This window comes from Primulina tabacum, chromosome 6 (genome assembly GCF_025594145.1).
Source record: "Primulina tabacum isolate GXHZ01 chromosome 6, ASM2559414v2, whole genome shotgun sequence".
NCBI lineage: Eukaryota > Viridiplantae > Streptophyta > Magnoliopsida > Lamiales > Gesneriaceae > Primulina > Primulina tabacum.
This window is the reverse complement of record NC_134555.1, coordinates 7,156,654-7,170,541: the sequence shown is the minus strand read 5'-3', so window position 1 is coordinate 7,170,541 and position 13,888 is coordinate 7,156,654. Positions and strand designations below refer to the sequence as shown.

General features: G+C 34.8%; 2 protein-coding genes across 2 annotated transcripts; one reads left to right on the top strand and one right to left on the bottom strand.

The window, feature by feature from the left end:
- The first annotated feature begins 3,330 nt into the window (after positions 1–3,330).
- LOC142549058 (ribosome biogenesis protein BRX1 homolog 2-like) lies at positions 3,331–6,777 on the top strand. The gene is made up of 8 exons (XM_075657802.1): positions 3,331–3,604; positions 3,698–3,839; positions 4,088–4,166; positions 4,299–4,423; positions 5,026–5,127; positions 5,691–5,759; positions 5,841–5,939; positions 6,349–6,777. Exons 1-8 carry the CDS (start codon positions 3,405–3,407, stop codon positions 6,478–6,480), a joined length of 948 nt encoding a protein of 315 aa, XP_075513917.1. The 5' UTR covers positions 3,331–3,404; the 3' UTR covers positions 6,481–6,777.
- A 501-nt stretch (positions 6,778–7,278) lies between these two features.
- Positions 7,279–12,640, bottom strand: LOC142549057 (choline transporter protein 1-like). The gene is made up of 10 exons (XM_075657801.1): positions 12,274–12,640; positions 11,184–11,542; positions 10,862–11,007; positions 10,428–10,611; positions 10,092–10,165; positions 9,831–9,944; positions 9,121–9,477; positions 8,777–9,037; positions 8,214–8,441; positions 7,279–7,737 (listed from the first exon to the last, which is right to left on the bottom strand). Exons 1-10 carry the CDS (start codon positions 12,489–12,491, stop codon positions 7,552–7,554), a joined length of 2,127 nt encoding a protein of 708 aa, XP_075513916.1. The 5' UTR covers positions 12,492–12,640; the 3' UTR covers positions 7,279–7,551.
- Positions 12,641–13,888: the final 1,248 nt, after the last annotated feature.

Sequence of the window (13,888 nt, the reverse complement as noted above, 5' to 3'; positions counted from 1 at the left end):
ACATTAATTCGCAACCCTATTACTCAAATGACAGATTGGTCGTTATTCAGACAATCAATTACTGAAGTTCCACAAATCACGGATGAAAATCCAGTAAATCAAGTTGTTAATGAAGAACAACAAGAAATTGTTGATCAAACAAACAACCTTAGAAGATCTATTAGAATAAGAAGATCAACAATATCTAGTGATTATGTTGTGTATTTACAAGAATTGAACTTTAACATAGGAGCCGAAAATGATCCTGAAACGTTTTTACAAGCCATGAGTTGTAATGAGTCAAAATTATGGTTTAATTCTATGAAAGAAGAGATGAATTCTATGACAGTTAATGGAGTCTGGGATCTTGTTCAATTGTCTAATTGTGTAAAAGTCATTGGATATAAATGGGTCTTCAAAACAAACAAAAACTCATTAGGCAACATTGAAAGATATAAAGCAAGACTCGTTGCTAAATGATTCACTCAGCAGGAAGGAATCAATTATAAGGAGACTTTTTCTCTTGTATTTAAAAAAGATTCTCTCCGTATCATTCTAGCATTAGTTGTACATTTTGACTTAGATTTACAACAAATGGATGTGAAAACATCTTTTCTCAATGGAGAACTAGAGGAAGAGGTTTATATGAAACAACCTGAAGGATTCTTCTCTAGTAATGGTGAGCAATTGGTTTGCAAGCTTAAGAAATCTATATATGGATTGAAACAAGCTTCCCGTTAATTGTATTTAAAATTTCATGATGTTATCTCTTTATTCGGATTCGTTGAGAACCTCATGGATCAATGTATATACCAAAAGGTTAGTGGGAGCAAGATTTGTTTCCTTGTTCTATATGTGGATGATATATTACTTGCAACCAATGATAAGGGTATGTTATATGAGGTGAAACAATTCCTCTCTAAAAACTTTGATATGAAGGATATGGTCGATGCATCTTATGTCATTGGCATTAAGATACATAGAGACATAATTCGAGGTATTCTAAGTCTGTTTCAAGAAACCTATATCAACAAGTTTTAGAGAGATATCAGATGAAAAATTGTGCACCAAGTATAGCTTCTGTTGTGAAAGGCGATAAATTCAATTTTGAGCCAATGCCCAAAGAATGATCTAGAGCTGGAACAAATGAAAAACATTCCTTATGCTTCTGCTGTCAGAAGCTTGATATATGCTCAGGTTTGCACTAGACTTGACATTGCATTTATTATTGGGATGCTGGGAAGATATCAGAGTAATCCAAGTTTAGACCATTGGAAAGATGCAAAGAAAGTAATGAGATACCTTCAAGGGACCAAAGATTATATGCTTATGTTCAGACGAACTGAGAATTTGGAACTAATTGGCTACTCTGATTCAGACTACGCTGGCTGTATTGATTCACAAAAATCCATATCAGGATATATTTTCATGCTAGCTGTTGGAGCTGTATCTTGGAGAAGTGCAAAGCAGACATGAACTGCCACTTCCACTATGGAAGGTGAGTTCGTATCTTGTTTTGATGCAACCTCTCATGGTGTATGGTTGAAGAGTTTCATTTCGAGACTTAGAATCATGGATTCTATATCTAGGATATTAAGAATATATTGTGACAATTCAGCTGCTGTTTTTATGGCTAAAAATAACAAAAATGGTAGTCGAAACAAGCACATCGACATTAAGTATTTACCCATACGAGAACGTGTTAAAGATAAGAAGTTACTTATCGAGCACATTAGCACTGAATTGATGATTGCAGATTCTTTGACTAAAGGCATGACACCATTGAAATTTAAGGATCATACAGAAAGAATAAGACTTGGTTCCTTTATGTAATTTTGTTGTAAGAACAAATTAATGAAACTATGATGTCATATTTTCTCATATTTGTTGTGCACACATTCATTGATTCGATAAATATCAATAAAGTTGGATCTCGAATAAAAACATAAGGTTTATTCATTAAGTTATACAGATTGAGATATATAATGCATTGAATACATGCAAGATAAAGATTCATTTTAAGATGACCTATCGCCATGATTCATGTGTTTTGTTTTCTCATATGCTAAATGATTTATATGAGTCAAGTGGGAGAATGTAAGAAAATTGGCTCATATCAAAGGAAGAAAAAACGTGTAGGAAATGACGACGACCATTGCCTACAACTTTTGACAAAAGATGCGTACGCTGCCTCAATTTTAGAAAATTGAAACACGCATGCGCCTCTTCCTTTGACAATAAGGCTCCCGCAATAACTCATCGATGGTATGAGATGCCTATAAATAGCAACGATTAAGGCCCCTAAGTATACACCTCATAAGAAAAATACACCATTTACAGAGTGTGTTGAGTGCTTAGAAGACTTCAACCGGAAGAAAAGCAGAAAAATTAAAAATTTTCAATGACCGGAGGTAACACTCGATTTATTTACGAATATTGTTTATCATGTTCATATATACGTAGAAACATGATTTTTAGAAAAAATCTTACAATCACGACTCAATATTTTTAATTCAGCAGAGGTTTGAGGAGATCATTTTTTAAAATAAATAATTGATCAAGATTATTTTACAAATATCCACACTCTTAGATACCTATGCTGAATTTAAAACATTGGAAAAGAGGAATCTGTTGAGGGATCAGACCCAAATCAAGTTGAGCCAGTACTAAAAAGTATTGGTCAAAAGTCCATGGACCATCTTGGAGGACTCTTGCTACATCCAAATCATGATAGAACTGAAAAATATATAGATTTAATACACACTACTTCAACTGGTCTCCAAACAGAAGCCAAAGTATTCTGCATAGCTTGAAAGTGAATGGTTCGGTTCGATCCGTCACAACCCAACCAATGATACTCCATTTAAGTTCTTGCTTATCACCTTCAGTACGAACTTGATCATATTCTAGCACTTCTCCTTCATCTTCCTCGAGTGTAAGTCGTCGATAGAGTTCTTCTACCTCTTGAATGTTGGATGCATTAGTAACCATTAATGGATCCAAAATAAAACATACCCAGTTGACAAGAACAAAAAAGCTTCGACTTGTCAAATGACGAGATATTCATACCCTTTGTTTTTTACTCGATTTATTATATCCTATGATTTAATATAACTTTCATTCATTCAGCAAACACTTTTTATCATTGAACAACTCTGTTAGCAAATATTCAATCTGTTAAATGATTAATAATTTAAATGTTGTTAAGTGGGTATAGTTTATAGTTGTATGTAGTAAATTGATATATTTTATGTTTTGAGGGGTTAATGGGTAATTATCATAATTTCAGGGGCAGCTAATATTTGGGCCCGTTACCAAGCCCAATTATCCAATTTTAGAGGGTTTAGGGTCCTTTGTTTGTCTGTACAATCGTACCGATTCTCTGCAAGTTTCGGTACCTAAAAGTGAAAATCTTGGTATTCGAAATGGGGAAGAAGCGAAAACACAGTGAAACGGAGGCTGCCGCCATTGCAAACAAGGAAGAAATTGCAGAAGAAAGGCCTAAACGGACTCTTCTTGGCTTTAAAGACAGTAATGGGGGTGTTAAAGAAAATGATATTGCTCCTGCCGGTTTTAGGAATAAGGAGAAAGTGTTGGTCACTTGCACACGCCGCATAAGTTTCAGGTATCGTATATTACTTAAAAATTCAGTTTCGGTGTACTTGGTTGTTTTGTTTGTTTGCTTAATTATTACTTTCTTTGGGATTGGGATGACTAGGTATCGGCATTTGATGTTGAATTTGGTGGATCTTTTACCTCACTGTAAGAAAGATAACAAGGTCGAGTCGAAGAATAGCAAAGGCACAGCTTTGAATGAGCTGGTCGAGCTGAAGAGTTGCAATTCTTGTTTGTTTTTTGAGGTGACAAGTATTACATGATTGATACTTCTCAATATTATTTTTGGTTGTGGATTGGGCATGTTGAACTATGGCTACCTTGAAGTCTTTGGAATTAGTAACATTTTTGTGTAAAGCTGCATTTTTTTCTCATCAATTCTTACTTGTCTTATTTTCACTAACATCAGCATGTGGTTAGAAAATTCCAATTTCATTATTTATATGCATGTTTGATTCATATTATCGTTTACACTTTTTCATTTTTATTTCAGTGTAGAAAAGGTAGGGATCTCTATTTATGGATGGCCAAGTGCCCCAATGGCCCGTCTGTCAAGTTTTTAGTCAATGCAGGTATGTATCGATTGTTTTAAATGTTTGACGACTGGTTCATGTGGTTGATGAATGCCACCTCCTTTCCTATATTATTTTTTAAGAGAGTGAGGTAGTTATCCTTGTTGTTGAAATTTTCTTTATGTTTTTAAGTGCACACGAAGGAAGAACTGAAACTTACTGGAAATCATCTCAAGGGTTCTCGCCCCATCCTGACCTTCTCCTCGAATTTCGATCAAAAGCCTCACTGGAAGCTGTTAAAGGAGCTGATTATGCAGGTTTGACTTCCCATTACACAGCTTTGCTTTGTACACAAAACATTTGACATTTCTCATGTGTATTTTGTTTGCAGGATTTTGGAATTGGGAAAATGTCAATTGCGTTGGTTTAGCCTAAAACAGAAAAATTGCTTGGATGATAGTTGCATCAAATTTTAAAATGAATTTCATTCACTGTTATTATTATTATTTTTTTTTTGGGTATTTCGGTACGGTACATCGTATGATGATGTTGAAGATTATTGTGGAGCTGGTTTCTGTGGAGTAGATTGTATCATGATGCTGAAGATTGTTGTGGAATAATTTAACATTTTACATACATTTTGCAATTGTTTGATCTGAAGAGTGACACAGTGCGTCATTTGATGTACTGGAATTTTATAACTATTGTCAAGCACAAGTACACTAATTGAGCATGGCACGATTGTTCCCTGTTTTGTTTTGAATCAATTAGCGTTTAGCCGATGGCTATGCTCCTTTTTAGACTAAAGTTCGTGAATTGTTGCATTTTTTCATTTGTTCCTTATTACTGGTAATTAGTTTCTTCACAACTCTATGCATCTATATTTTCAATTTCTTCAATTTTGTTTCCCTTTATTCAGATATTTGGCATCCCAAAGGACCACCGGAAATCTAAACCATACCACGATCATGTCTTTGTCTTCTCAGTTGCTGATGATCATATATGGTTCCGAAATTACCAGGTTGGTGACACTTCTGTTGTGAACAATCATAACTTGATCTTTTGATGATGTAAATTAGCAAGGATTGAATATTTTGCTGATGTGAAATGTTCGGCCTTTAGATTCTTTCTTTGTTGGGTTATTGCTTATATGATCTCCTTTTTATGTACTTTATGATCTTCAGCATTGAAGAACATATCCCGTGAGCTAGTTTGATTGAGCAGCTTCAGTCTTGTTTATTAGTCTGCCACTACTACATTTTCCTTTTTCAGTTCATTTTATATGACAACGGTTATCAAATAATGGCACATTTTACTCCGTTTAATACTCAACATAGTCTTGAAACCCAACCAAATCTAAATGAATACTTGATTTGTATTCGAATGATTCATGATCTTTCTCTCTTCATTTTCCTTTTTCGCCACACAAGTTAGCTCAGGTTACTATTCCAAATTTGTTAAGGTTCTTAAGCTTCTACTACAGGGAAAAGTTTCAAATCAGCTTTTATGTTTATTTCATTTTATTAATAAACCACCTAGGTTCAAATATTTACATAACGACCTATCTTCTTTTTTTTTTTGAAGATATCATGCCCGCATGTTGGAACACAAAAAGTTGATCGTGGGGACTTGGAGAAGATGACTTTAGTTGAGGTTTGTAACAGAACACCATGTTTTTGTATACTAAATGATATGTGCTATTTGTATTTGATTGTCAAATTGTTCCTATGGTAGGTTGGCCCAAGATTTTGTTTGAAGCCAATTAAGATATTTGGTGGCAGCTTTGGGGGTCCAACCCTATATGAAAATCCATTTTATGTTTCGCCAAATCAGGTTGGTATTGTTCTGCAGTTCTTGGTCTTGCCAATCGATATTATAGGTTGATATTAATTAGTAAATATGGAGTTCCTTGGCAGATGATTCTTACCACCTCAGAATTTATTTGGGATGAGTAGTTGGTTCCATTTCCAATCCACTACTCTTTCTAAAGCCAAATAAACCGAATTTAGTTCTGAAAGAGCCGAACCAGCTGAAATGAACTTTCATAGAAACCAACCTAACCTAAATAATCAAAATATCAAACCAACCAAATCGAAACTTGCACTAAAAAAAATTTCCCTCTAAATTCTCGTTATTCAGAAAATGTAATAACCAATTTACTGAATAAATAAATTGGTTGGTTTGGTTGAAATGAAATTTGCATACCTCTAACATTTATTGATCTTATTTCAAACTCTTGTAGATTCGCTCATTGGCGAAGAGGCAACAAGCTGGTAAGTATGCAAAGAAAGTTAAAGCCAAAACCAGGAGGAAAATGCACGAGCTGGAGAATCCATTAGAGGTTGATGAGTTTGCTGATATGTGGAAGGAGTGACAAGCTAATGAGCCAAATGGGATTTGTTTCTTGCTGATAAACAACTACCATTACTTTACCTTGTAGCTTCTTTACTTAGATGAAATAGGCCGAATGCTGTTATGAGCGTAGCCATAGATATTACTTCTCTGATGTTGTGTGAAGATGCTGAATACAATCATTGAGAGTATCGTATATCTTTCCTTCTCATTTCTTTGAAGTCTGATTTCCAGATCTATCATGTGTAGCTCATACTGCCCATCGAGCCATTATGCGACGACATGAAGCTTATAGTTGTCTTTTCCTGAACATTGAGAATATGAGAGATTGTAACGCTGACGATACTTTTGTGAAAATTTGAGTTTTTGCGCACCCTACTGGGGAAAAAAATGTGCACCTAAATCAGGGCATTTCATGGATTAAACTGCATCTTGTACTATTTCCTTGACTTTTACTAATTTTTGTGGTATTTGACATCTCGAACTGCTAAAAAAAGGTGAAGTAATCCGGAATTTAATTCGGTTCAATTTCCTGGCGAGAAATGCAAGATTCAAGCAGTTTTTGAGTTCCAAAATTGATTTTTGAACAATCATCTTCTCGTTGGAGTTTCCTTTCTGCTTCTTTTTTGACATTTGATTTTCTGTTCTTAGGAAAATTATACCCAAGATTTTGGGCGAAGAGGAGCACGCTAAGGAAAGAAAAAAAATATTAATGTATACGGACTGCTAGTTATTTTTTGAAAAAATCACGAAATTAAATTTTTTTTTTTAAATGAATGAAAGGGCAATTCCACCCTGGGCCTCACTGGTCTCCCCAAGATCATGGGGAAAATTTTAGGTGCCAAGGTCGGTCTAACTAATTTTTGTTTGTTTGTTTTTTTTTATTCTCAAACAAAAGAAATTGGAAGAAATTGCATCACAAAATCTTCCCTGCCCACAATCTTTATATATACATTTAAAATTCTAAGATAAAACAATGTTACACATCACAAACCAGTATTCACTGCCTACAAAAAAAAAACAAAAATAAAACTAAAAACCGGTGTTCACTTGTGGGACACTGAAACTGAAACAGAAGCTCAATTCTAGATGTTCATTGCATCAATCTCTGCACTTCATTCTGGTCATTCAGAGTCTCGACCAGCAATGGGGGAGCGTATTGAGCAGTTCCTTGATGTTCATCGGAATCTTGACAGAATGAAAGAATGATCGTGTCAATCGACATCTCTACTACCCCAAAGAAGAGAGTGGCGACGATATAACCAAGACCCCAGCATACCTGTGTAATGATGTAAACTTAGAGCAACTATTCACACATTAAACTATAGAAAATATACGGACACAACCATGGGTGGTTGTGCATCAAGTGTCTGTCTCCCTTCACTAAACTCTTGGATTCACCCCTATACACAATTGAGACACTCACGACAATAAATTATTTACTCCAAAACTACAGCCATCTTTAAAAGCACTCTTCGATTAAATGGATAAAATTTGGTAACATATTGTGTCGTATTGAAGACGAGGCAACGGCACAGTAGGTCTCTGGTGACAAAAGTATGTGGTCGAGGCAAAATAAGTGGGTGAGTGACAAGGGAAAAATAGACAAATTCCTTGCTGATTATGTGTATAAAGTGTCCATTTGCTGAGCATGAGACCCGCACGATCCAAACATAATCAATACGAATAGTGTAATCTCTACTCTTGAGTTGCAAAATAAGATTTGAACCAAGGGTAAGATTTGTCGTGGCATACCAGTACAGGAAACAGCGGGGATGATATCTTGTTGTGCGCTGATTTATATTTGTGCATGTCCAGCATCAGAAATGCAAAAAGTGCACTCAAAAGGCTAACACATAACTTCCCAAGGAAGAGAATAACGTCGCCAATGACGTGCACCTTTCCAATTCGCATGATGTTACTCATTATTAAGCCTGTCGCAATTTCAGAAGCCTTAAAGAACCCTTTTCCTGTTATTGCAATCTGGAAAAATAGTCATCACCCTAAGTGAAAGAATTATGGAGAGACAACAAGAACTATGATAACAAAGAAAACATTTCATCCCCTAAAAAAGTAACAAACGTCATATTTCCAATAAGGTGGACTGCCCTCAATTAAAAAATATTAGGCAGATTCAGAGAACTTGTATCACGCCCTAGACCCAAGAGATAGGGGCTAAAAAACGAGACTCTGTCAATGTTGTTGTTAACAACAATTTCCTGTATGTTCTTATTTAATCGTTAGAAAAGTATGTTCAATTCAAATAAAGACTTTCAAATTTCTCTCATAAACTGATATAGAACACAACACGTACTCACCATGATATACGCATTCCTGTTTACAGATTTGATGATCCATCCAATGCACCTTAGGCAACACTGAGAAGTGTGAAATACAACCTTCCCAATCCAGCTATTTGGTGTAGAATCGATCAGTTTAAGTCTACGACGGAGTGCTTCAAGGATAAAGCGGATGGACTCAAAGAACGACACAATTAGAGAACCGAGAGCAATGGATCCAAGACTGTATCGTGCAAGTCGCTTCATTGAAGAGAAAACAGGAAGAAAGGGTATCTCTGGCTGCACATAAGAAGGAAAAGACTATTAGTATATAATTGTATATTTTATATTTGCCCAAAATCTAGCATCATTCAGTGTCTTACCGATGTTTCCCCACCGATCCAATAATAAGAAGCCACGGATCCCGCAATAACTGTGGAAGAACATGCTATGAAAAATTGGGTAGCCCAGAAACCGCCGAATAGATGGAAAAGTATAGCCGCAGCAATATGAGAAGTATATTGGATACTATATCCACAGCAACTGTTACAGCTCAGTCTTTTTGCTTTGAGATCATAAGCACAGCAATTTGCATCACAGTCGTTTTGAATAATACTTCCCGAACTAAAAAGATGGAGGGCAGCCGACAACCAAAACATGTAAAAAACTGCTAAAATGACATATGGTATAAGCGGAAAAATTATCAGTGCCTGGACTTCTCCGATGACCTTTGCAGCGACCTGTGATTTTTTCAGTTAAATTATAAGAACGACAAGAAGATTATGTTTTACAAGCATTCAGTGCCAAGTTAAAACAAACTATTGCTATTTTTTGCTTTCTATTTTACCAAAAGCTATCATTATTAGAAATGATGGAACTCAAATTTTTTAATATGTGCAGCAGCTGAAGTGCCAGGTTGAAGAAAGCTAAACTATATGGGGAATTGGGGAAATCTTTGCAACCTAACACTTGATATTATACGTCGTACTTCTTGAGTTAGCAGGAATATGAAAATGTTAACTCATCACTTCTAGAATTTTATTATCAGGTATTTACATGTTATTTGAAATTTTATTAAGATAATATTACTTGCCTTGAGCACAGATGTTGCCATGAGGATGCGACGGACTATAGCAATAGAAGATAAGAAAGCAACAATCATCACAACGGTCATGAAAACAGCAGCAACATGGAGATGATTTACTTCCTGGTTAAAGCACAATCCATATAAGAACAATAAAACTAACAAAATAAAATATGGGCCAAGTATGGAAGCAAAGGACAAAAGCCAACTTAAACCCAATCAAAGGCAATTAAGCTGGTTATGAGAGCATTTAGACTTCAACATCCCTACCCTTGCAGATACGGTGTAATATGGATCATGCTCTCCGATGATGGGGGAGACAGCGTCATTTCCAATCCATCCGGCTGAAGATCAACCAAAAAAGTATTTCATTAATTTTTTTCATTTGCAGCTATTAAAACACAGAAAATTTCCAATTACACTAAATCAGGGAGAAAAACAGACCTATATTTTGCGCACCACAAAAAATCCGGGTGGGGTTATTCTCTATTTGCGAATTTCAAAATTCAAATCCTTACGAAATGATTTTATCACATCGCCAGAGACAAAGAAAAATTAAATCCTAGTAGATCTAGTCCATGAAAAGATCCAGAAATGAAATCTAACCTTTCAAGTAATAAAACATTGTCACAGACATGGTAAGAATGTTGAAAAGAATGACAGTAATCCATGGCATTCCAGCGACAAAATGACGGATCATCAAAAGCCATAGAATTGATAGAAATAGCGGCAAAAATCCTCCACAAACAAGCAACACAGGCCATGATTTTCCAATATCAGCCACATATCTCTGCAGACAAAAAGAGAGTAATATATTCTTTATCTTTAAACACATCAATGCAATGACAAAATATTATCCATAAATTGCATCAGGTTACAATTTCTATTTTTGTATAGAATTTCAACCTTCCCTTATTGATTTTTAACATAGATAAGGTCTAAAACATTGTATAAAAACTCGTAATGAACTAGCTTTTAAAGGTTCATTTCCTTAATTCTTGCTATAGTGTCACTGAAAGAAAGCTCGGAAATTTGTTAACCTTTAGTACTGATGACCGAGAGTTGACTGATCTGTGAATAGCTTTATCAATTGCAATGTCTTCTATTACTTTCACTCCACCCATCTCCTCCCAATGCTTCAAAGAAATATTTGATGCACGAGCAATGAACTGGCAGGTCCAATACACTGACAATGTAAATTAAAGAATCACAGTTAAAAACCTAACTTCTTGGAGCTACTAATCAAGAAAACCCAAAACATTGATTAGTAAAAGCAACTGAGAAACAACATGCTAATAACTTGTGCCATTTTAATGGCATTTTCAAATGCAAAAGGGAATAACTTTAACATAAACAAATCACCGTTGACACTTGGAAATATAACTGGATAGCATGGACCCTGGAGCTGAAGAGAAGTGTTCCTTAGTTCAGGAGTAAGGTCTGCAAAATAATCATAATTTCTGTCGATCCAATCGTCAACTGAGAGATGAATATCTCCTTCTGGATAGTCACAAACCCAATTTAATGAATCTTCAGATGGAATAGGACAATCCATTAAGCAAATACTCCGAGCATTTGAGAGCTGGAAGTTGGTATCCTTTAAACCACTTTGGTAAACTTGATTGGAGTTTAACCAATATCGGAGTTCCAGTTCTCGGAGATCAAGATTACCGTGTTTGTCGCCACACACATTTCCTTTATAATCCAGCCCATAATTTAACCTTTCAAGCACAAGATACGCATATCAAACATGTAGAGAGAAAAAAACAACCAAGGAATTCAAACAAATCATCAACTGATCAAAGCATTGAGAATTGTTGGTCTGTTCCTATGGTCCTCTCAAATCTCTTTACAAGTTAAAACTTAGCAATCTCAGCTATTAGGGAGGCCAAAAATAAGTGGAAAGAATTTCAAATCTTGATAGCAATATTTTTTCAAAACATAAATTTCAACTAAAACGCATTTCATTGCCCATTTCCACAAAAATCATTCATCTCCCCATCGCAGCTGTTACTTAATAACAAGAAAAACATCCAAAGATGGAACATATAAAATATCAGTAGTTACTATTGGTATTTAAATATTGTCAGCAAATTCACATTTATAAAAAAAATTTCTAACTAAAATATGCACCCCACGCCTCCTGAAACTTTTAATGAGACTGGAAAAACCAAGAATCCAGTCTCATACCCTATTTTTCAATATCTAGGAACCAAAAGGAAAGATAGCAAACTTCCCAATGAAAAAAAAAACCAATAAAAACACTAAAATAAACTCAAAGGCATGAAACCAAAAATGTAAAGATGCAGTTTTTTGCTCAACAAGAAGGCAAAAGACGCCATCTTTCAGACAATGAGGGCTTAAACACCAGATCAGAGCAGCATAAAGTTAAAAAAACCCATCTTTAGCATCAAGAAAATGGTAAAAAGAAACAACTTTTTTCCCTCTTCACCTCAATGGGTTTCCAAGATTGAAACCAAAGCTCGAGTTCACAATCATTGCTACCCAAAATCCAATGAACATAAAAAGAAAAACCACATCTCTGCATTTCCTGTTGTGTTTGATTATATCCTCTTTTGATTCTTTTCCATTCCCATTCCCATTCCCATTCACTGCATCCCCATCACTTGATGGGTATCTTCCTATAACCGGCCCCAATGGCCCTCTCATATTTAATCTGCGCAAGTAAGACCTTGCCGCAAGTGAACTTTTAGAGGAAAAAACAGAGCAAGAAATGGGTGTGTAAATACTAAATACAAAGAAAGAGGATGGAGAGAGTCTTAAAGCAGTGGAGTGAAAAGGAACAAAAGGGCAGTGTGAAAGGGACAAGATTTCCAAAGGGGTTTTGGGAATATTTTTCCGCTAAATTTTCAAGAAATTTATTTCTTCAAAGCTGCTTTATGTAAAGAGTCTAAAGACAGAGATTTTATTAATTAACAAAAAAAAAAAGGAAAATGTTCTACAAATGTTATTCTTCTTTTCAGTAAAATGTTCGAGGCAACGGCTAAAACTTGTTCGAAATATTTCAAATTTAAGAAAACTGCTAAAATTTTATTTGAAAACGTTAAAAATTTGAAAAAAAAATTGTGTTTGATTTTACGAGGGTAGAGGATAAATGCTGATTTTTTAAATCAGTTATCTATGCAATCTAATTATTGGATTATGTGATTTGCCTCCAAATCTGAGCACTAATAATAGCATCTAAAACCATGTCATACATGGCACAAAACCAAACTTATTATCAAAATATAAATAAATTCTAATTCTAACGCCCGAAAATCAGTCCAGGTAGATCGTATGCATGAAAATTATTAAATTGCTAAAATATTTTAATTAAATGATTTTGGATGCGTGAATAATATATTTTAAGTGATTAAATGATTAATTGTTTAATTTTGCTTGATTTCATAATTTAAAGATTTTTAAACGAATATCGGTGATTGGCCGGGAATGGAGGACTGAAGACGATTAAGGTGTTAAAGATTTAAAAGTTAAATTTTTATTTTTAGTTAATAAAATATTTATTTTAAATAATCTAAAAATTATTACATTTTTAAAGTCAAATTTAAATTAAATAGTGAGAGCAAGGAAATTATGTAATATATTTTTAAACCCGTTTAATTTAAGTCCTATTGATTTTATTAGTCTTAATGGACCTAATTAATTATTTAAAAACTAGAGTTAATTAAGCTCATTAAATATATGTTTAGGAAACTTTTTAAATTCTTTTAAAAGAGTCCTACACACACCTAAACACCTAAACACACACATCCTGAAACACACACTTGCAAATTACGTGAATTGACAGGGGGAAAGGAAAGAGTGTATCGGCCGAAACATTGCTTCCTTGGCAAGGGAGGTTTCAAATTTCTTCTCCATCGTTCTTCAATTTTCTTCATCGTTTTTCCTTCCAACAACGATCACTCGACTCCATTGCATCCCGTGGGTTTTCGATGAGGTTTTGACAAGAAAAAAAATAGAAATCGTCCTCCGTTCGTCACCAACTTCCACCGCTTCGGCATTCGTATTTCGAGTATTTTAAATGCAAATGCATGTTTCTAAACCTT

Bases quoted from the DNA above. Each gene is read 5' to 3' on its own strand.
- LOC142549058 (XM_075657802.1), top strand. From the start codon at position 3,405: ATGGGGAAGAAGCGAAAACACAGTGAAACGGAGGCTGCCGCCATTGCA. The intron at 4,167-4,298 runs GTATGTATCGAT...TATGTTTTTAAG, and splicing joins CAAGTTTTTAGTCAATGCAG to TGCACACGAAGGAAGAACTG. The intron at 5,760-5,840 runs GTTTGTAACAGA...TTCCTATGGTAG, and splicing joins AGAAGATGACTTTAGTTGAG to GTTGGCCCAAGATTTTGTTT.
- LOC142549057 (XM_075657801.1), bottom strand. From the start codon at position 12,491: ATGAGAGGGCCATTGGGGCCGGTTATAGGAAGATACCCATCAAGTGAT. The intron at 11,008-11,183 runs GTGATTTGTTTA...TTACATTGTCAG, and splicing joins TATATTTCCAAGTGTCAACG to TGTATTGGACCTGCCAGTTC. The intron at 9,945-10,091 runs GTAGGGATGTTG...TGCTTTAACCAG, and splicing joins ATTACACCGTATCTGCAAGG to GAAGTAAATCATCTCCATGT.